We start from the raw sequence: 21,887 nt of genomic DNA on the forward strand, positions 1-21,887 counted from the left end.
GTCCATACCTGTGGAGTAACAGCGCATCTGGCCGCGAAACCAGGTGGCCCGGGTTCGATTCCTGGTCGGGGCAAGTTACCTGGTTAAGGTTTTTTTCCGGGGTTTTCCCTTAACCCAATATGAGCAAATGCTGGGTAACTTTCGGTGTTGGACCCTGGACTCATTTCACCGGCATTATCACCTTCATCTCATTCAGATGCTAAATAACCTAAGATGTTGATAAAGCGTCGTAAAATAACCTACTAAAAAAAAGTCACCTATAAACATCCAAGAATTTCCCACAATCGTTTTCCTTGATGTTTACTTCTCCACTTTCATCCTCGATAAAAGTTGGGCAAACAATTCTGTGCTGATCAAAGATATACCAGCATGTAGAATACGTTACCTTATATTGGGAATGACACAGACTGCCAATAAAGCATATTTCTCAGTACTTCCCATCTTCAGAAACAGACCAGAGATTAAAGGTAATGCTATACAAAACACTCATTCGGAGTATAGTGATGTATGGAACAACCACTCATGTAAATTGAGGGAAAGAAGACAGAGGACGGACACTGGAAAGTTTTCTTTTCTCAATCGTACTATCAGGGACTGGAATGCTTTACCTGCAGACTTACTAAACGTATTTAAAAATAGGCTTAAGGACTTTACTAATAGACGGTAATTATACACAGTATGTAAAGGATGTAAATGATATTTTGTTATTGAAGTGTTGTATCAGTGAAGAATTATGTTGTGTCAGTGAAGTGTGTTGTGTCAGTGAAACGTGTTCCTGTCAGGGAAGCTTTATAGTTTATAGTGGCAGTGCAAAGTATTTGAACAGTGAAATGTTTTTGAGGTGTTAGTGAAATCAGGATAGAATCAGTGAAATGTGTCGTAGTTCCAGTGCAGTGAGTGAGTTGACAGCGAAATGAGTGTAATGTGGAAAGGTACTTGTGCAGATATGAACATATCATACTCGTGAGTTTTAGTTCGAACTTAGATTTAAGATACAAATTAGATTTATTTTAAATGTTATTTTAAGTGATCGTGCTTCATTTAATTTAGGATATTCCCTATTATTATTATTATTATTATTATTATTATTATTATTATTATTATTATTATTATAAATTATTGTTAGTATTAATTATTTGTATTAATTATTGGTATTATTATTAACTGTATTTTTAATTAATAAGTTTATTATCGTCATTATTGAGTGTAATTAGTTACCACTGCCACTGGGTATATACCCATTGCAGTGTGAATAAATACATACATACATGGAAGTGGACCCTCTCAAAGAAAGCCGTGGAAAAGATCGATTCTTTCGAAAGGAAAATTCTGAGGAGAATCTATGGACCTGTATGAGGAATGGAGAATGGATATAATACCGAACTATACTCCTTATATGGAGAATTACCCTTATCGCATGTTATTCGGATTAAGAGACTCAAATGGGCAGGACATCTAATTAGGATGGAAGAACATCGAGTCCCAAAGAAGGTATTTTCAGGAGATTTCGGAGGAGGAAGGCCGGTGGGAAGACCACGTAACAGATGGGAAGATGATGTATGTCAGGATGCACTACAAATCCTGAAAATCCGGAATTGGAGAATCATAGCACAGGATCGACTAGTTTGGTAGAGAGCAACTGGGGAGGCCATGACCTTAAAACGGGCCGATGCGCCATAGAAGAAGAGAAGAAGAAGAAGAAGAAGAAGAAGAAGAAGAAGAAGAAGAAGAAGAAGATATTGGGAATGAAACTTAGCTGTTGTGTTAGTTTGAGTGTTTTATTTTTGTTTAATTTACAAATGGATATTATGGTTCTGTGATAAGACAATTAATTAGTGAAGGGCGTACAATATTATTTTCTCTTCAAATGAAGCAAAATTCCTAAATTAGTCCCAGCTCACAACAATTTTTTTATTATGGTTCACTCAAAGTACATCGTACGTGTTTATTATCAATTTAATACTGCAGACTCGCTATTACAAATTAAACGATTGGCCGCACATGTTTGTAGCTGCTCTCGATATTCAGATATTAATGAAAGGTGCAAAGTCATGCCTCATTTTATATGCAACTTCAGCATCCTCATGTCCATAGAGAGGGAGGTGGCATCACTGGCAGTGGACATACAAGTTAATTTGTTCATGGCCTAACTACTAATGACATTAGCATTCGGCTGTCGCATAGTCTTATTACAGTAAGCATTTGAAATTCTGCCATTTTTTGTTTCACCACTGATCCCAGAACACGTGCCCATACTCGATCGTAGATGATAGCTAGTGAGCTAAGATGATCCTCAGTCATGTTTGTGAGCAGATAGTTTTTTACTTTTCTCAGCCATGAAGAGGCACATTCAGTACACAAGAACATCTGGAGAGGAATGACAACATTTGTATAAACATGCTGTAGTTAATAATAATAATAATAATAATAATAATAATAATAATATAATAACAACAACAATACAATAATAATAATAATAATAATAATAACAATCAATCAATCTTCTTAATGTATAGCTGTTTGCTGACAACATAAAGTCCACTAGAGTCCACTGTAGTCTATTCAGATTTTGTTTTTCACGAGAAATGAGGGGCATTTTGATCAGTGTTCATTATAGATGCCTGTTGCTAGTAGCCAGAGTTGCAGGGCTGTGTCTTCTGCAACTGGTACTGATGATTTTAATTTACTTCTTTTGTGGCTTATGGATGAACAGTATAGAAGAATGTATTCCAGATTTTCATCATGATTATTACACCACAGACAAGTAAGATTATCAGAAAGGTGAAATCTTTTTTTTTAGTTGGTTATATAATGACGCTGTATCAACTACTAGGTTATTTAGCGTCTATGAGATTGGTGATTGCGAGATGGTATTTGGCGAGATGAGGCTGAGGATTCGCATTCACCTTACGGTTGGCGAAAACCTCAGAAAAAACCCAACCAGGTAATCAGCCTAAGCAGAGATCGAACCTGCACCCCAGCGCAACTTCAGACCAGCAGGCAAGCTCCTTAACCGACTGGCTGGTGAAATCGGTGTAGGTATAATTGTGTGACAATGTAACCTGTTCTGGCTCTTGTTAAAAATGTCTGAACATATCTGGGCAAGTTTTTGTACATTTTCAGGTCATTTGGTTTCTTTTATATGGGCTGCAAAATTTTTCCTTTGTCAAAAGAGAGCCAATGATTAATTCATAGGTTTATAAAATGAGACTTCACTGAAGCAAAAGCACTGGAAAGAGATAGCCTATCACTTGAAGAAGTCTTGGTTGCAAATATGTTGCCTGTTTTGCAATATTATCGACTTTCTCATTTCCAGGTATACCACAATGACTAGGTATCCATTGAAATGTTATTTCCTTTTGGAGTTCTTTTAGTTTACTTAGTTGTTTCTGAATTGGAATAATTCTATGTGCATATAGGTTTGGTACATATTTAATTATATTAAATAATATAGCCCCCTTGGAGTCGGTAAGTATGCAAATAGATTTTTCAGAAATTTGAGTAACACACTGAAGAGCAGCATCAGTAGCTAGCAATTCAGTGTCAAGACTGGAGGAGGATGAACATGATATGAAGTAACAACAACAATAATAATAATAATAATAACAATAACAGTAATAATAATAATAATAATAATAATAATAATAATAATGATGATAATAATAATAATAATAGTAGTAATAATAATAATAATAATAATAATAATAATTCTACGCATTTTGTTGAGCTTCAGTACCGGTACTGTGAAATCCATTGTGGCTCCCCTCTAATTTCTAGTGAATACCACTGAATTACACTCTAAGGAGCAATAATGCTATTTTCATTATTATTAATGACAAAACAGAAAAAAAAAAAAATACGAGAAAACGCTAAGCAGAACTCTGAGATCAGAACAGGATTAGTCTATGGAATGAGAATAAGAAATTTCCTATAACAATATATATTATATGTATATATGTATTAAATTGTAGAAATGATGCATATATGTCTTACCTTGGATGGCAGCACTAAGGTCCACAGAGTTGAAGCTGCTAGTGGACAATTCCTTTTCTCTATCCTTCTTGCGTATTGGGATGCGGGGTGCTGCACTGATAGATCGCTTCTTACCATGGTTCTCCCCCCATAGGTTGGATCCCCCATGCGTGTAGGGTATGTTGAGGAGCGCTATGCCCTGCAAGGCCTGGCCATTGGCCAACTCCAGGGACACTCCATCACACTGCCGACAGGAAATGACATCCTGAATCACATTGCTCTGTTTTTACATCACATTTGTGAAGGAAATAGCATTGAATTTTATTCTACTTCAGGCTGGGTTAAATATCAGTGTTTGCTCGCCTTTGACATTTCATATGGTGGAAGGTATCCATTATTATTAACCAGGGTTCGAATTATCGTAAAAAACTTCCTATGCTTATGAAAACAGAATTCCTTCTCTGCCAGGAAAACGATTTTCCTTCCCTTAGCTGCAAAGGCCATTGCAAATAAACAATAATTTTATTATATAGAGGGTTGTTTCCGATCTCTGAAACGACTTTGAATGGAAAAAAATTGGTAGGAAAATTAAAATTTCACAATACTATAAGGAATATTTGAACACCTTACTCTTTGCAGATGATCAGGTAATATTTTCAAATTCAGAAGATAACTTACAGAGGGCCCTATATAACCTGAACATAATAGCTAAAGAATTTAACTTAAATATTTCTTTAAAAAAGACAAAAGTTATGGGATTCAAAGGAAAAACACCAAATAAGATTAAAAATAATCCTTAATGATGAACCAGTAGAACAAGTGAACCATTTTGGATATTTAGGCTGCACATTATCATATGACAATATAACTGATTTTGACAAAAAAATATTAAAATTTCAAAAACTAGTAGGAACAGTTAAAAGAACCTTCGTTAAGAAGGTAAGGACAGATACAGTTCTGAAGTTTTACAAAACAATGGTCATACCAACATTGGTATATGGTTTAGAGATTTGGAACCTAACTAAACAGCAAGAAAGAAAAATGGAGGCAGAAGAAATGACCATTGGCAGGATATACACTGTTAGATCATAAACAAAACAAATACATTAGACAGGAATTAGGCATTTCAAATACAATTGATGTAACACATACCTATAATATGTCACGAACATGTAGAGAGAATGTCATCAGACAGAGTTCGAAGAAAACTGCACAACTATAGACCAATGGGATGACAGAATGTAGGAAGACCGAGACGACGATGGAGTGACCAGTTTTAGAGTTCAATTACTATTGGGACGGAACAGGCCAGACAGCCTAACCCGTGATGTTTATGATGATGATGATGACAACAATAGTATAATATTGTACAACATATAAAATATGAACATTGTGATAGTTGTTTTCTTTACGGTCCGACACAGTTTAATAAATTAGTGTGAGAAATGAAGTTTTGCCAATTTGAGGGTTAAGTACATAGAAGATACCTTTCTTGAAAACAGCCAAACCACGTTTTTTGCAGGCTCCTATGATTTTCATGTAATTGTACCTGGTGTCAGAAAGAGTCGTAATGTACTCCTCCCAAAAAGGCTCGATTTTCTTGGGCATTGCTGCTGTGAGACGCCATGCACTCTGACTATGAAATCATTCACTACTGGTCTGTCACCTTTCGTCACAGTTCAGCTGTCGTGTGAAGCCATAGTTTGAAAGATGGCTGAGAATCAAACTGTTCTAAGTCCAACTTTTTATAAGAAACAAATCTGTGTTTCATTGTGTTCCAGTTCTTGTCTGCATATATGAATCGAACAAAATTGTAAATATTCCTCTCCATAAGTTTGCTATGAAGCTATTCCAAATTGTTTGATGAAGCTTTGAATGTCAGGAGCTGAAAATATCCCTCCTTAAAAAAAAAATAGTAAAATGGACTTGGAACAGTCTGGTTCTGGGCCATCCATTATGTGAAAAATGTGGATTTTTGTCCTGGTTCTGGGCCATCCATTATGTGAAAAATGTGGATTTTTGTCCTAAGGGTCAATGTATACCTTAATGTTTGTAATTTAAGAAATGAAACCAACAATTTTCTTCCCTTTCAATGTCATTACAGGAATATTTATCATCTTAAACTTTGAACTTAATAATTACACTACTATGGTGTTATTCCATTACTGGGGTTATCATTAAAACGTAAAATAAACTATCAGAGAAAGTCACCAGAATGTCGAGATCTTCATGGAGGTTCTTGCAAGAGGCAGCGAACTGCTCAGAGGTAGCAAATTCGAAGTACCACAACTTGTTCTTCATGCGACTGTTGAACTTCTCGGGGTTCTTTTCCCTCTCCAGGTGAAACTTGACGCATATTGCTGCATCCTGAAATTTGAATGCAAATTTCATGTTATATTTTCCATACATATTTGTGGATAGAGCATTAGTGATGGTTCTGAGAGAAACATTCAGTTAACATAATGACTCCAGACTGCACTTTTTCCAGCTCTAAACATGAAGACAGAGCTGCCAGTGAAATTGAGGGGCGTTTTCACAAAACTAGTTATCTACATTTTTTTCGATTTTGAGGTTTTAGCGTATCCTTAAGGTTTTGGGTCAGAAGAATCCAATGGTGCTATCATAATTAAGCTAAAGTTGGTAAGTATATCAGTAAATTGATCGTGAAATAAAAGAGATTTTTCAAAACTCGGTATCTACAGTTGTGTATTTTAGAAAAGAGCTCTCTTGAAAAAAACAAGATTTTGTAGATAACGAGTTTTGTGAAAACGCCCCTCAATTGGCATGAGAGTAAGAATACCGGTACAAGTTTGTGCACATGGACACAGAAGTTCTGGCAAACTAATATGGGAACTATTAATGAGCTCATAACGAAATCTCCCCTCAAACTAGTTCTTCACAGCAGATATACCAACACAAAAAATTAACTGCTTCTTCAATTTTCCAAAGGCGGTACCTTGAGGCTGCAAAACATAATAAGACAAAATTGAGAGCCATTTTCCTCAATTTTGCCATGTGCAAAATACAGGGTATGGTCTACACAACATGCTGGCATTATAACTGGTCACTTATTATCATAATTAGGGCTAGGATTTTGATGATCTATAAATCATGAAAAATGTCCTAAAATCAATGCATTTATGACCTAAAATTATTTTAAAAATGCCCTTAAGAATGCCCTAAAATTGATCTTACATAATTGGCTTTGTAGGAATATTAATATTTAGACTAGTAATTATATTAAATTCTAGTACCAACATTCAAGTTTACTTAATTTTACATAATTTTTCTAAATAGTACACTTTAATTAATTATTTTACCTGATGTAGTTCCGTGTAGTTCACCACAAGGCCACTCTTATCCGGAACTAGCAGGTATAGAGGAGGCTATATTGAATGGGTGGTTGGACTGATCCATTACATGGGGATGTACTACATTAAAATGGCAATATTTGTGTGAAAAAAACGATTAAAATAACATACAAAATAAAGGGTATTAATGGACAAAATATGTAGAGAAAATATCGAAGGAAATAAATAATATTTTACATTAATAATGGGATTTACGGCCAAAATTAAATGAAAATACCCCAAAAATGGCCAAATAAAACAAAAAATGGTCTTATGAGTTGTAAGAGGCAAAAAATGCAAAAAATATCCCTAACAAATGTGTTTTAAAACACTCCGTTTATCACATAACATATAAATACTAAAGCAGCAATGTTTCTGGCTTACTAGAAAAAAGATTCAATTTCATCAAAATCCTAGCCCTAATCATAATACACAGCTCTCTTAAATTCACTGAGCATATTGATAATTAAATCAATGGCTTTCCCAAAACTTGCTATGAAATGTTTAATGTAAAACACAAATTTTTATCTTGAAAAGGAAGTAAAAACGAGCAAAATTGTATTAAACCTTTTTGTTTGAAATATCTCAAAGAATAACCCCTGAAATTAATTACATTACTTACGATTCACCCTGTATTACAGACTAGCCTAATTGAAGTATTTCACAATGTCACTCACCACTCCCACTGAGAAGTAATTGTTGATGATATTGTAAGGGATGGGGTCGCCAGGTGGTGCACCATCATCCTTCTGCTCCGACACCTCTATTTGCCACCTGTCCATCATGACAGGCGTAGCCCGCTCAATTTTCTGCAAGAACAGTTAAACATGAATGTCCTCTCTGTAGATTGAAAACTCAAAAAAGTTTCATATCCATGGTTCAAGAATTAAAACAGAAAATCAATATCCCGAATTTAAAAGAAAACTTACAAATTAAACCAAACCCTTTAACTCTATTAAATATAGAATATAATCTAAATTTAACGGAAGAAATACTGAAATCAGAAGTAAACACTGAAATAATGAAACAATTGTCTTTAGAGACAATTAATATTAGGTATCCTCCACAAAACTGGCTTCATTTATACACCGACGGATCCTTGATTTCCAGAGAACAAGGTGCCGGTGCAGGTGTTACGTGCTGTCTCTTCTCACTTCATAGATCTCTTGGGAATGGAACAACAAGTTTTGATGGAGAAATCATTGCAATAAGTGTGGAAGTATCAGGAATCTTCTATGCCACATCAATAAATTTAAGAATGCAGTTATATTGTCAGACTCCAAAACAGCTATTCTATCAATAGTCTCTAAACACACACCTTCATCTCAAACAGCAGAAATAACTAAAATGCTCTCTCAATTAATATCACTCAATAAAAGAATTGTATTCCAATGGATACCATCCCATTGTGGAATCCTGGGAAACGAGAATGCGGATGCATTAGCAAAGAAGGGCAGCACTGCTACTTACAGACCTGTTACTAAATCTACGTATTACTCTGTGAAAAGATTTATTAAATCTACATACTTAGACTTCAACAAACAAAATTTGATAACACTATCTCAAGGGAAAAAATGGAACTCTCTGCATCATAATCCACAGTTAATTCCCGATTTACCACGAAAATCGTCTGTAGCTGCATTTAGATTGGCAACAGGCCATGATTGTTTGGCCAAACATCTGCATAGAATTGGAATATATCAGTCCCCTAACTGCCCATTGTGCAACTCAAACCAAGAAATGGATTCGGAACACCTCAAAATCTGTGCTTCAGTGGCTGACTGTGATAATATCTTTGAAAAATATTGGAGTGCAAGAGGTCAAATGACTTTATTGTCAAACACCTGGCATTAGAAAACAACAACAACATGAATGTCAATTTCACCATGTTCTGGAGAAACAAATTAAATATCTTCTTCTTTTTCAGGCGCTAAGTTATTACTTCATCATAGATGTTTTGGCCTTTCTTTGGACAAACAGTAGGTTCATTCAGTCCCTCTTTTAAATATCTAGGTGTGTATGGAATGAGGGCTTCAAGTGGAATGTTCAAGTCACACACATAAGTAAGACCGTCTTCTCCATTATATATTCATTAAATCACATGAACAATTTTATACCCTTTCAATTAAAAAGAATTCTCGTACAAACATTGGTCATTCCACATTTTGACTACTGCAACATTCTACTAACAGACTTAAATTCTAATTTAGCCCAAAGATTACAACGCGTTCATAATTCCTACATACGTTTCATTTGCAACATACGCAAATACGACCACATTACATCTTCCTTTGAAATGCTCCAATGAGTAAGATTACAGGACCGAAGATATATCCATTCACTAATTTTCCTATATCACATTATGAACACGTCTTCACCAAACTATCTCTCAGTGCATTTTAATTTCTTGTCCTCATATCACAGCCTGGACACTCTTTCTAAAAATGACCCTTTATTATCCATGCCTTGCCATAAAACAGGTCACTATTCTTCCTCTTTCACAGCATCAGCAATTCCTTTCTGGAAATCCCTACCCAGCTCCCTCAGGAACTGTCGAACAGTATTGAAATTTAAAAGTACATATTCAAACGCATGACCAGTGGTAAGCCACATAAGTCCTAGCTTCAGATTTAATTTTCTCGTACTTTACTTTATCTTATGATGATTGCTTTATGTATTTTTATCATTGAAATTATAAATCTCCATTTTAATCCTACAAATTGTTAGTACATATTTTACTCACTATTTCTGAAAATATGATTCTTTCTTCCTCATTCATGTTTAATTCTCCTTTGTGTGTATGTGTGTATATGTAAGATTCCTCAGTGTTGGATAGTTATAATTTACGTTTGAATTTGTATTTCTTGTAATTTGTAATAATGGTTCACCTACCACTTGCATATTCATTGAGTGTAACTTCTAAGCCTTATATTATTTTGTAATTATTATTTAGTATGTTTGTATTATTTTACTCAACTTGTGCTTGTATAACTACATCAGTCTTTCAGTATTCTTTAAAATAAATTAGTCTATTTAACTTGTATCATTGCAAATTGTGTCAGCTTCTTTTGTTTCTGGCTAAGTGGAAGAAAAGACCTGATGGTATAAACTTTGCCAGAATAAATAAAAATAAAAATTATTATTACTATTGTTACTATTATTATTATTATTATTATTATTATTATTATTATTATTATTATTATTATTATTATTATTACTTCTACTGATTCGGTTAAATTGGAAAATATTCAAAGAAAATTTATTTCCTTATGTTCTTTTAGATTTCTACCGACTTCTTCTGTTTTCAATTATGAACTAACCTGTAATTATTTTAACTGTTCTAGTCTTTATGCCAGACGTCTTGATCTTGATTACTTATTCTTTTCTAAGGCTCTAAAGGGTGACATTCTTTGTGAATCCATCATAAGTAATATCTACCTTCGTATTCCTTCTAAAGGATTAAGATTTCAAAAACTTTTTTATACGAGTAAGTGTAAATCTCTTTCACCGGTTGCCAGATGCATAAAACTTGCCAATTTATATGGTATGAAATTGGATCCTTTTAATGTATAGTTTGAATATCTTATTGTTGTTGTTTTAATATTGTATTCTAATTTCAACGCTAACACACATTTTGTCATTATTCTTTCAATTGAGTTATTCTTCATTTTCATATCTATCCATGAACGTCTATTCATGTACATTTATTGCAGTTATTGTCATTATTTGTAATTATTATCGTTATTTTTTATTAGGCCTTTTGTCATTATTTGTAATTTTTGTCATTTGTGCTGAACTATTATTGGCCTCTGGCTGTTGTACAGCACATTAAAATATTAGCAAATAAATAAAATAGTAAATAAATAAATAAATGAATGAATGAATGAATAAATAATTAAATAATTATTTATTATTATTATTATTATTAATATAGTCAGCACGATACAGAGCCACCACTGAGATATCACAGGACAAGTATGAAACAAGGGACAAGCACCTAGTCCAGTTGGATAGAGATAAATCTCTGCTCACACCTGTGCACATTTTGCAACTTATCTGTTCTGAAAAAAGAAATTATTTAGATAAGCTTACATATGTAATATAACAAGTACTGCATTGCACTGCAGTGTGTGTGTGTGTGTGTGTGTGTGTGTATATTGTGTTGATAATCATCTGATATGCTTTTTTCACTGTGGAACCTACACACCTTGAGCAGTTTGGGAAGTGCTTCCCCCTCGTAGCCTCCACCCCATCTCAAACATCGTGCCAAGTCATTGCCGGTGCCCAGAGGGATGACACCGATGGCAGGTTGCATCTCGAACTGAACCCGGTCTGCAATACAAGGAAATCGATAAATGCGTGGTACCATGCAACTATGAATTATTATTATTTATTAAGTATTCGTTTTAAATGATAGGGGCTATTCAGCAATGATGAGGTGATGATTCAGCACTTATTGAGCAGTAATATAAAGAGGATGCTAGAAGCAACTGTAGTACTGGTACTCAGTGAATGCATTCTGCAGCCATCAGTTCATCACAACTCTCAAAGAATCTAACCTGTATCAAACCCGGATCTCGCCTGGTGAGAAGTCGGCATGTACCATGTTTATCTTAATAGACAAGTCACAGATATTTTACCTAGTCTTCCCTTGTTATTTCTCCAATACAGCGTCTAGTTGTGTATAGGCCTATTCTTGAAAGAGAATGGTGATAGATTGCTTACATTGCTTGCAACTATTTTTTGTTTCACTAAATTCCAAGACAGTGTCTAGTTATGTATAACCCTATTCTTGAAAGAGGATGGTGATAGATTGCTTACATTGCTTGCAACTATTTTTTGTTTCATAAATTTCAAGACAGCGTCTAGTTATGTATAGGCCTATTCTTGAAAGAGAATGGTGATAGATTTCTTACATTGCTTGCAACTATTTTTTGTTTCACTAAATTCCAAGACAGCATCTAGTTATGTATAACCCTATTCTTGAAAGAGAATGGTGATAGATTGCTTACATTGCTTGCAACTATTTTTTGTTTCACTAAATTCCAAGACAGCTAGTTATGTATAACCCTATTCTTGAAAGAGGATGGTGATAGATTGCTTACAACTATTTTTTGTTTCACTAAATTCCAAGACAGCTAGTTATGTATAACCCTATTCTTGAAAGAGGATGGTGATAAATTGCTTACATTACTTGCAACTATTTTTTGTTTCACTAAATTCCAAGACAGCTAGTTATGTATAACCCTATTCTTGAAAGAGGATGGTGATAGATTGCTTACATTGCTTACAACTATTTTTTGTTTCACTAAATTCCAAGACAGTGTCTAGTTATGTATAACCCTATTCTTGAAAGAGAATGGTGATAGATTGCTTACATTGCTTGCAACTATTTTTTGTTTCACTAAATTCCAAGGCAGCTAGTTATGTATAACCCTATTCTTGAAAGAGGATGGTGATAGATTGCTTACATTGCTTGCAACTATTTTTTGTTTTACTAAGTTCCATATAAGTTAAAAGGGATTTAAGTGACAAACACCTGTGTTAGTTTAAAATTCAACCATCTGCATACTACACAAGTTCACTTTGTTTTTCTTTTAACAATCTTTCCCATAAGGAAGCACACAGTCTTGTCATTCTCTACTGTATCTTTATTAGTCAGATTGCTTTTCACCTCAGTTACTCAATTGAATAGCTAAGCGGAAAAACAGTGCAAGCGTCAAATTAAAATTTTACAGGAACAGAAATAGAAATACTTCGTCGGTTTACAAGTAAAACACATTAAGTAAAAAAAAAAAAAATACTTCTGAGAAAAAGGCGTATATAGTATAAATAATATATGGACCTATGTATAAACTTAGTATTGCAAAATTAAATACACATAAAAGGAAACAACTTACTAAAAATAATATTTTGAGGATTCAGTTTTGTCAAGAGCTTTCAAAATGCCTTTTCTCAGAGGTAATATTTTTTACTTATATATTTTGCTTGTAAGTTGATGACTTATCTTTAACAATGTAAAAATTTACCATAACCTCCTAGGTTCTACAGCTATTTTTGAAGGTTCTACATTCATTTTCAACCAACAGAGTTCAATAAAATATAAAATAGAGACGTGCAACATGTTTATACTAAAACATTGAAAGAAGAAATTAAATTTCGTTTGAAATGATTTTCTGCTTAGCTATTCAATTTTTCAACCACGACAAAGCAGCAACATTCAAGTCACTCGTTTATTTTCTTTATGATCTCGGCAGTTAAGAGATTAAAATATGCTCTTGTTCAAAGTTGTCTTTGATGTGGAGGATACCATGGTAACCAGTGCTGTAGTTGAAAAAATAAACATTTCTTTGCTGGAACTCGGCTATGTCAGAAGCGTCCATAATTGTTTCATCAATCGTTTCCTGTATTATTTATACTGGAACTGTGGAACCACAACATTACTTTTACTGGAACTGCATTCTGACTCAACTACAGCACTGACGGTAACACAAACCTACACTATGCCAGTGGAGAAAAAGATTCCTGTAACAAGTGATAACACAGTTTTTCTTTTGTTGGAAAGGTGGAGTATTTTTCAGCCATTTATGGTGCAGGGTTTTCTTATCATAACTTCCATATCTACACATACTTGCACAATGTCGATTCTATAACTGATCAACCATTATAGTTGAAGATAGAGAGAGTATAATAATACTACTACTAGTATTTATGGCTTTTAAGGAACCTTACATAAGTCCGCCATCGGTCCCTATCCTGAACAACATTAATCCAGTCTCTACAATCATATCCCACCTCCTCAAAACTATTTGAATATTATCCTCCCATCTACGTCTCAACCTACCCAAAGGTTTTTTCTCTCCAGTCTCCCAACTAACACTCTATATGCATTTCTGGATTCGCCCATACGTGCTACATGCCCTGTCCATCTCAAATGTCTGCATTTAATGTTCCTAATTATGTCAGGGGAAGAATATAATGCATGCACAGTTCTGCACTGTGTTATAATAATAATAATAATAATAATAATAATAATAATAATAATAATAATAATAATAATAATAATAATAATAACAATAGCAGTAATAATAATAATGCTAACAACAACAATAATAATAATAATAATAATAATAACAACAATAATAGTAATACTAACAATAATAATAATAATAATAATAATAATAATAATAATAATAATAATAATACTTACTTACTTACTGGCTTTTAAGGAACCCGGAGGTTCATTGTTGCCCTCACATAAGCCTGCCATGGGTCCCTATCCTGTGCAAGATTAATCCATTCTCTATTATCATATCCCACCTCCCTCAAATTCATTTTAATATTATCTTCCCATCTACGTCTCGGCCTGGATTCGCCCATACATGCTACATGCCCTGCCCATCTCAAACGTCTGGATTTAATGTTCCTAATTATGTCAGGTGAAGAATACAATGCATGCAGTTCTGTGTTGTGTAACTTTCTCCATTCTCCTGTAACTTCATCCCTCTTAGCCCCAAATATTTTCCTAAGAACTTTATTCTCAAAAAACCCTTAACCTATGTTCCTCTCTCAAAGTGAGAGTCCAAGTTTCACAACCATAAAGAACAATTGGTAATATAACTGTTTTATAAATTCTAACTTTCAGATTTGTTTGACAGCAGACTGGATGATAAAATCTTCTCAACCGAATAATAACAGGCATTTCCCATATTTATTCTGTGTTTAATTTCCTCCCGAGTATCATTTATATTTGTTACTGTTGCTCCAAGATATTTGAACTTCTCCACCTCTTCGAAAGATAAATTTCCAATTTTTATATTTCCATTTCGTACAATATTTTCGTCACGAGACATAATCATATACTTTGTCTTTTCAGGATTTACTTCCAAACCTATCTCTTTGTAATAATAATAATAATAATAATAATAATAATAATAATAATAATAATAATAATAATAATAACGACTCTTTTATGTTCACTTTCCACCTAATGATTACAGCATTAGCATTCTACACCAGATACTGGTACTCGAGTTTAAACTCGAACAGGTATGATGATGTTTGGACAGATTTTCTCGGAGATATTCATTTTATCCCTTTCATCATTCAACAATATCCCCAGACCACCTCATTATCACTATCTCGTGAGGAAGTGTCCATTCTTGCAGGGCAAATATAAATCCGTGCTAGGGAATTCATATCTATGTACTAGAGTTGAAACAGTTCAAGAAAAAGCATGGTTCTCCCAAACCGAGCTACAAACCCATAGTTTCGAGAACCCAGCCCACGGTGCCATCGCCACCACAGCAGATGACCCTGAAGTTGGGGACGTCCTTGAAGAGCGTCAGACCCGTGAGAGGGCCACCCTTGGCCAAGTTGTACACCTGGCGGGGATTCAGCAGGTACTGGAACTTTCGCAACATGCGGCCACCCTGGCGTCCACCAGACTTGGGGTTGATGAATACGACAAGAGGCTTCGTGCCAGGTGCAGGTGCTATTTGGAACGACATCGGACACTGCTGTTCTTGCCCACACGACAGGGTGCCCTGCAACATAAGTTTCGGCTGATGCGATGTCAGGAGAGGAATATTTTATTACGACATTTAACATGGATTGCATTCAGTGATGTTGAGAAATATTTCTCACATAAGCTTTTAATGTAAGTGGTCTAAATGAAAGACATTAGGATTCAATTAGATTTCACTAAAGTAAGTAATTGTGCCACTAGCTGACCAGATGCCAGTAGTTGACCAATTTAAGACATTTATTGCTATTAATAAAGAAAATGGAGAAAATACTTGATTAAATGGCGATCTTACTCGTGTTAATTATGTAAGCATGTGCTGCTTACAGCTGTTTCGGTGCTACTTAACACCATCCTCAGAGCCTTCCATGTCTCGGCGTCATCTCAACTTCGCTGCCTGTTGTGTGGGTGCTTTCGTGTGATGAAGAGTTGTGTCAAATAGTGTGTGCGTTCTGAAATTGATCTGTGTGTTGAGTGTTTGATTAGGGTGTGTTTTAGTGTGTCTGTATATTTCATATTGTTCTAGTGTCTTGAGTTTTTGGTTTTTGAGCTGTATGTGTAGGATTTCCATGTCTGTATTTATGTTATTGTATGTGTGGTTAGCATTAGTAATGTGTTCGGCATATGTAGATGTATTGTGTCCTCTGGTTATTGCTTTAATGTGTTCTAATCAAATACTCAACACACAGATCAATTTCAGAACACACACACTATTTGACACAACTCTTCATCACACGAACGCACCCACATAACAGGCAGCAAAGTTGAGATGACGCCGAGACACAGAAGGCTCTGAGGATGGTGTCAAGTAGCACCGAAACAGCTGTAAGCCGCACATGCTTACATAATTAACACGAGTAAGATCGCCATTTAATCAATTATTTATATTCAAGTATTAAAAGTAGTGTACGAAAGATTCAACATGAAAAATGGAGAAGATAAGGTATTGTGACTGGCTACAGATATTCAGTGATTTATAGTCATCGGTTGCTAAACTGCTGAGAGTTATGGAGAGAAACATACAGGGTGTTTCTAAATTAGATCGACAAACTTTTGGGTCAGATAGATAACCTTCTTCCAAACATTTTTCGTTAAGAAACCCATGGGCTCAGAAGCTTCGTTTCAGTGCAAGAGTGGTTTAATGTTACCATCCAGTTTGTTTACCCCATCAGCACAGTATCATTTTTCTATTCGGTTTGTTTATTCCCTGAGCTTGATATCATGTATGAACCCAATTTGATTACTACCTGTGGTTTATGAAACCTCTGTTGACTCTGAAGAAGATCTTGCAGCACACATTGTCTGAGCAGCAGCTGAAATCAGGGAAATGCCTGGCGTCTTTGAAAGGGTATGACAAAGTATGGCACGTCGATGCACTGCTTGTCTGAAAATCAATGGACGTGTATTCAAGCACTTGTTATAGTGATGAGACAGTAAAGCAATGGAGCCATCCTTCTAATTTAACACTGAAGTGAATGTTTTTCCTTTACATCCTATTTGTTTTGTTTGTGTTTTTCTATATGTTTGTGTCAATAAACTGTGTTTGTGACATTAATGATTTGTTTATTCACTTTTCACGTAACTAATTACTTCGATCCCTTCCTGTATGACCGAACCAGAAGCAGCTCGTAGTTAAAGGCTCTTGGGCGGAGCCACCCCTATAAAAATCTCCTACAAAAATCTTGACATTTGTTTGTATTTAATAGTAGAATAAAGATTTTCAATAGAGGAGAAACATCGAAATTTTACTCAGCTCGTTCGTTAATAACGGTCAATATATTTGGAACTGTTGGTATCGATAGATGTTTTTGAGATAGGTTATAAGTAATAAAGGCTCAACCTTTCATGGTCCCTTCAGCACAATAGAAACAGGACGGGGAGGTTTCCTAGTGGAGTCTGGCTAATAAGGGACAGCTAAGGCGTAGAGATCTACGCCTTGAGTCGTTGCCAACATTTTCTAGCTCTGAGTTTTAAAAATCTCTCCTGGAGAAGAGAAAAGAAACAATGTCTGACACTCCATTCTTGAGGTTACGTGTCTGCTCTCTCATTCATTGTGCGGTAGGTCATAGGCCTAATTGGCATTTTAGGATAATATTGCGGTGATAAGATGAACAAGTCGTTTAGTTATTCGTTGACACAATTGGTATCCCTAGTATCCCATAAAGTGAAAGTTTTGCAAACTTCGGTCAGGGAAGGGAAATCAACACAACGGAAATTCTAACGCGTGAATTAGTTTTGGCTTGTCCGTAATATGAGTATCGGTATTGTATGCGGTTGTGAAATTGTTATTGTGAGAACCGTTTGTGAGTGTTTATTTGAGAACAATATATTGTGTGTGTAATATATTGAAAGAGAGAATTGCCGATTTCGTCTACAAGCAAATGAATTAAGGTAAGTCAAGTGCCCGTTAAGTCTTATATACATTATAATAACAACTTATTGTTAAAAATTCCCAGTTACGGAAATACACGAATAAACAAATAGAAATAAATAAATACTCATGCTCGAGGCCTTGTAAATTTGCCATTTCAGCCTAGAGCTTTCCTCAATTTTAAAACCACGAGCAGCGACTGGACCGAACCATGTAATGACATAAACCTCTCTTGCTCTAAAAGAAAGTATCGCAGCCCATGGTTTCCTTAATAAAGATTGTTTCAAAGAAGGTTATCTATCTGATCCCAAAGTTTGTCGGTCTAATTTAGAAACACTCTGTATAATGTCCTCTATTTTTTCATTCTAATGCAATACGAAAACAGTGGAGCCTCAGGTACTAAGAGCAGAAAATGATGAAAAAGAAAAGGGAAAAAGGAAGAAAATACGTTCAGGAGGAGGAAGAAGAAGAAGAGAGGAGGCTTCTGGGATCGAATCCCGGACCTTCAGAATACAAGGCGCACTTACTCGGTAAAGAAGGATTTAATAGAAGAAAAACTGGTGGGAAAGAGCAGTGGTAGGTATACATACTGAGTTGTTGCAATCGGCCGGCGTCTGGCTCTCAGAGCGCTGCAGGCCAGAGCGTTTGTGCTCCTTGGTGATCGAACGTTGGCGATCCAGCACAATAGGGCAGATGGCAGTGGGCGGGAGGATGTGCATTCTGTGGTCCCCAAGTGTGCACTCTGGCTTCACTTGTGACGCGCAGCGGTTATGTAACTGTGCAATTAAAACTGTGTGTTACAACTTGTTTGGAGTGTGTCAGATTCTCTAACACATTTAATACAATAACGACCTTAACAGAACTCCTTAAGGGCTGTTGCAACGATGCTAGGATCAGCTTCATATTTTTCTAATTCCATAATCAGAGACTGCTTCAGTATCAAAAGCAAGCAAAGACATCTGCATGTGTGGAGTAGAGAAATGAGATGACGAATTTTGACTAGGAAACTTTTTCTTTAGGGACTGTAATTTTCATGCTTTAAACTTTCAACAGGGGCCTTCCAGTTCCAATACTGGCACTAAAATGTTCTATCATCATTAAAATCAACTGCCTCCTGTTGGATATGAAAGCATGAATCTCTAAGCCAATGGCCCTGAAAATGGGATAAAATAAAACCGCAACAGAAGGATAGAAAAAACTCACAGAGAATTATGAAATTCCTGGATTGTGTGAAACGTCTTTATCCTTGATAAATAATTAAGTTCATGAGATTCAGGTCTTGTTCGTATGACAGTCTGTCACACACATTCACACATTACAAACATAACCAAACTTACTGTATGTAAAATGTTTATTAAAATACGATAACTAAAAGATTCTTTATAGCATTGTCTTTCTTTAACATTGATCACATTTATAGTCTGTACATTTACAGTTGGCATAGACGCATTATTATTTATAATAACTTCTACATCTTATAAAATTTTCGTTTCTTTTTCTGTTGTGTGAGTACACATCCACAAACTACTTTTTTCACTCTTTCTGGCAAGTTTTGGTTTTATTAGTTCATCATTTTTACTTTCGTTATTATCTTCACTTTTTCACGTGCGATAAGCATGCATGTTCGAGACTTTTTTGCTGCCATTAACGACTCTTATAAACATTATCATTTTCAACCTTTATATATATACTAAGGTTGGATAAAAAGTAATGGCAACAGTTAGATATTTCTGACATGGCTTTATTCACAGGGGTACAACATTTATGTACCTTCTATATAGTCGCCCCCTTATTTATTACCTTTTGCCAAATGTTTGGAAGGCGTCGTACACCATCAACGCGTCCATCTTTGTTGATGTTCCGTATTGACCACCCTATAGCACGGATAAGTTGATCTCTGGTATTGTACCGGGTCCCTCGCAATGGTTCTTTCACTTTGGTGAAAAGATCGTAATCGCATGGACTCATATCGGGTGAGTACGGTGGATGTTCCAGAATCTCCCATTGCCAGCGGCGCAAGAGGTCCTTGACAGCAGCAGCGGTGTGACTCCTTGCATTATCATGAAGAATGATGGGGTTCTGTACCACGAAGTGTCGTCGTTTTCTCCTGAGGGCTGGACGAAGGTGGTGCTGCAGGAACCTGCAGTACTAGTCCGCATTTGCCGTCTGCCTTGGAGGTACAGCGTGGTGCAATATTACCCCATCAATGTCATATGACACGATGAACATCACCTTCACAGCACTTTGTGTAGGGCGCACTTTCTTCGGACGAGAAGAACCTAGATGCTTCCATTCATTTGATTGACGTTTCAAGTTTGGTTGGTTTGTATGAGCGAGCCCAGGTTTCGTCCATAGCGACGATTCGTCCAAGAAAGTCATCTTTCCTTTGGTACCTGTCCAATAAGGCCTGTGCGACTGTATAGCAGTGTCATTGTTAAACTTTGGAAATATCATGGGGTATCCAACGCCCTGTAATTTTGCGGTAACCCAGAATGTCTTGCAGAATGTGGAGCACAGTTTTGTGACATACTTCGACTTCTGCTGCTAACTCATGCACAGTCCATCGGCGATCAGCATCCAACAGGGAAGCAAGGAGTTGAACTGTGTTGTCCTCCACGCGGGGTCGTCCTATACAGAGGTTGTCCTGAACAGCATCCCTGCCTTCCTGGAACGCTTTAACCCATCGTGCCACTGTGCAATATGGCAACGCTGCATCGGCAAATGCTTCACGAAGTCCCTGAAAACATTATTGTGCACTACGATCTCGTGTCACTTTAATTTTGATCAAGGAACGTTGCTCTAGTTTTGTAAACGTGGTCTTAGGGCGCTCGCACTATTCCTATGAAATGTTCTACACACTGCAGTAGATTGACAGAGTACTGTCACCGCTGGCTGCACTAACTCATCTAACATTCCTTGTTCATGTCCACACAGCTGGCAGCTCTCGAACGCACCATCGTCACGTGACAGCAGTGTTGCCATAACTTTTTATCCAACCTATGTAGATAGGCCTATATAATGGATTCTTCCATTTTTTATTTCATTTTAAGTACCCAACCTTTCTTGTATAAGTAAGCTCATCTAGCTTACATTTGCATGGCCGACTTTTATCTTAACAGTATGATATCATTTCCTTTTATACACACTTCATTTTGAAACTGCCATCTATAGGCTCAAGTTCACACCTGTGGAGTAACGGTTAGCGCGTCTGGCCGCGAAACCAGATGGCCCGGGTTCGATTCTCGGTCGGGGAAAGTTACCTGGTTGAGGTTTTTTCCGGGATTTTCCCTCAACCCAATATGAGCAAATGCTGGGTAACTATTGGTGCTGGACCCCGGATTCATTTCACCAGCATTATCACCTTAACCTCATTCAGACGCTAAATAACCTAAGATGTTGATAAAGCGTTGTAAAATAACCTACTCTAACTCTATGGGCTCAAACAATAAAGGAAGTGATGGTGTTGCCTTTATAGCCTAATCAACTTTAGGAACTTCATCCTACACAAAGATATTACACATTTTTTCAGTTTTTAGGATGAATATAGATGTTTCACATCACAAAAAACTCTCGATGCACTGATTCAGGTAGTGGTTCTTGCAATATTTAATTATTTTTTTTTTGCCTTGTAATGGAGTGAACACTTTACGAATTCAATCTTATTCAGTTC

The 21,887-nt window shown here is 35.9% G+C and overlaps 1 protein-coding gene across 4 annotated transcripts in view; it reads right to left on the minus strand.

The window, feature by feature from the left end:
* Dgk (diacyl glycerol kinase 1) overlaps positions 1-21,887 on the minus strand; it is a 587,713-nt gene that overhangs the window by 13,647 nt on the left and 552,179 nt on the right. For 3 of the 4 annotated variants that reach the window (XM_069834555.1, XM_069834547.1, XM_069834574.1), the window contains 6 exons: positions 18,808-18,993; positions 15,586-15,886; positions 11,530-11,654; positions 8,000-8,131; positions 6,184-6,339; positions 3,994-4,216 (listed from right to left, as the gene is read on the minus strand). In XM_069834555.1, coding sequence (XP_069690656.1) covers positions 3,994-4,216; positions 6,184-6,339; positions 8,000-8,131; positions 11,530-11,654; positions 15,586-15,886; positions 18,808-18,993 — 1,123 coding nt within the window. The remainder of the gene's footprint in view (positions 1-3,993; positions 4,217-6,183; positions 6,340-7,999; positions 8,132-11,529; positions 11,655-15,585; positions 15,887-18,807; positions 18,994-21,887) is intronic. The other variant, XM_069834565.1, reaches the window with a different exon arrangement.

The sequence above is a fragment of the Periplaneta americana genome, chromosome 1 (assembly GCF_040183065.1).
Source record: "Periplaneta americana isolate PAMFEO1 chromosome 1, P.americana_PAMFEO1_priV1, whole genome shotgun sequence".
NCBI lineage: Eukaryota > Metazoa > Arthropoda > Insecta > Blattodea > Blattidae > Periplaneta > Periplaneta americana.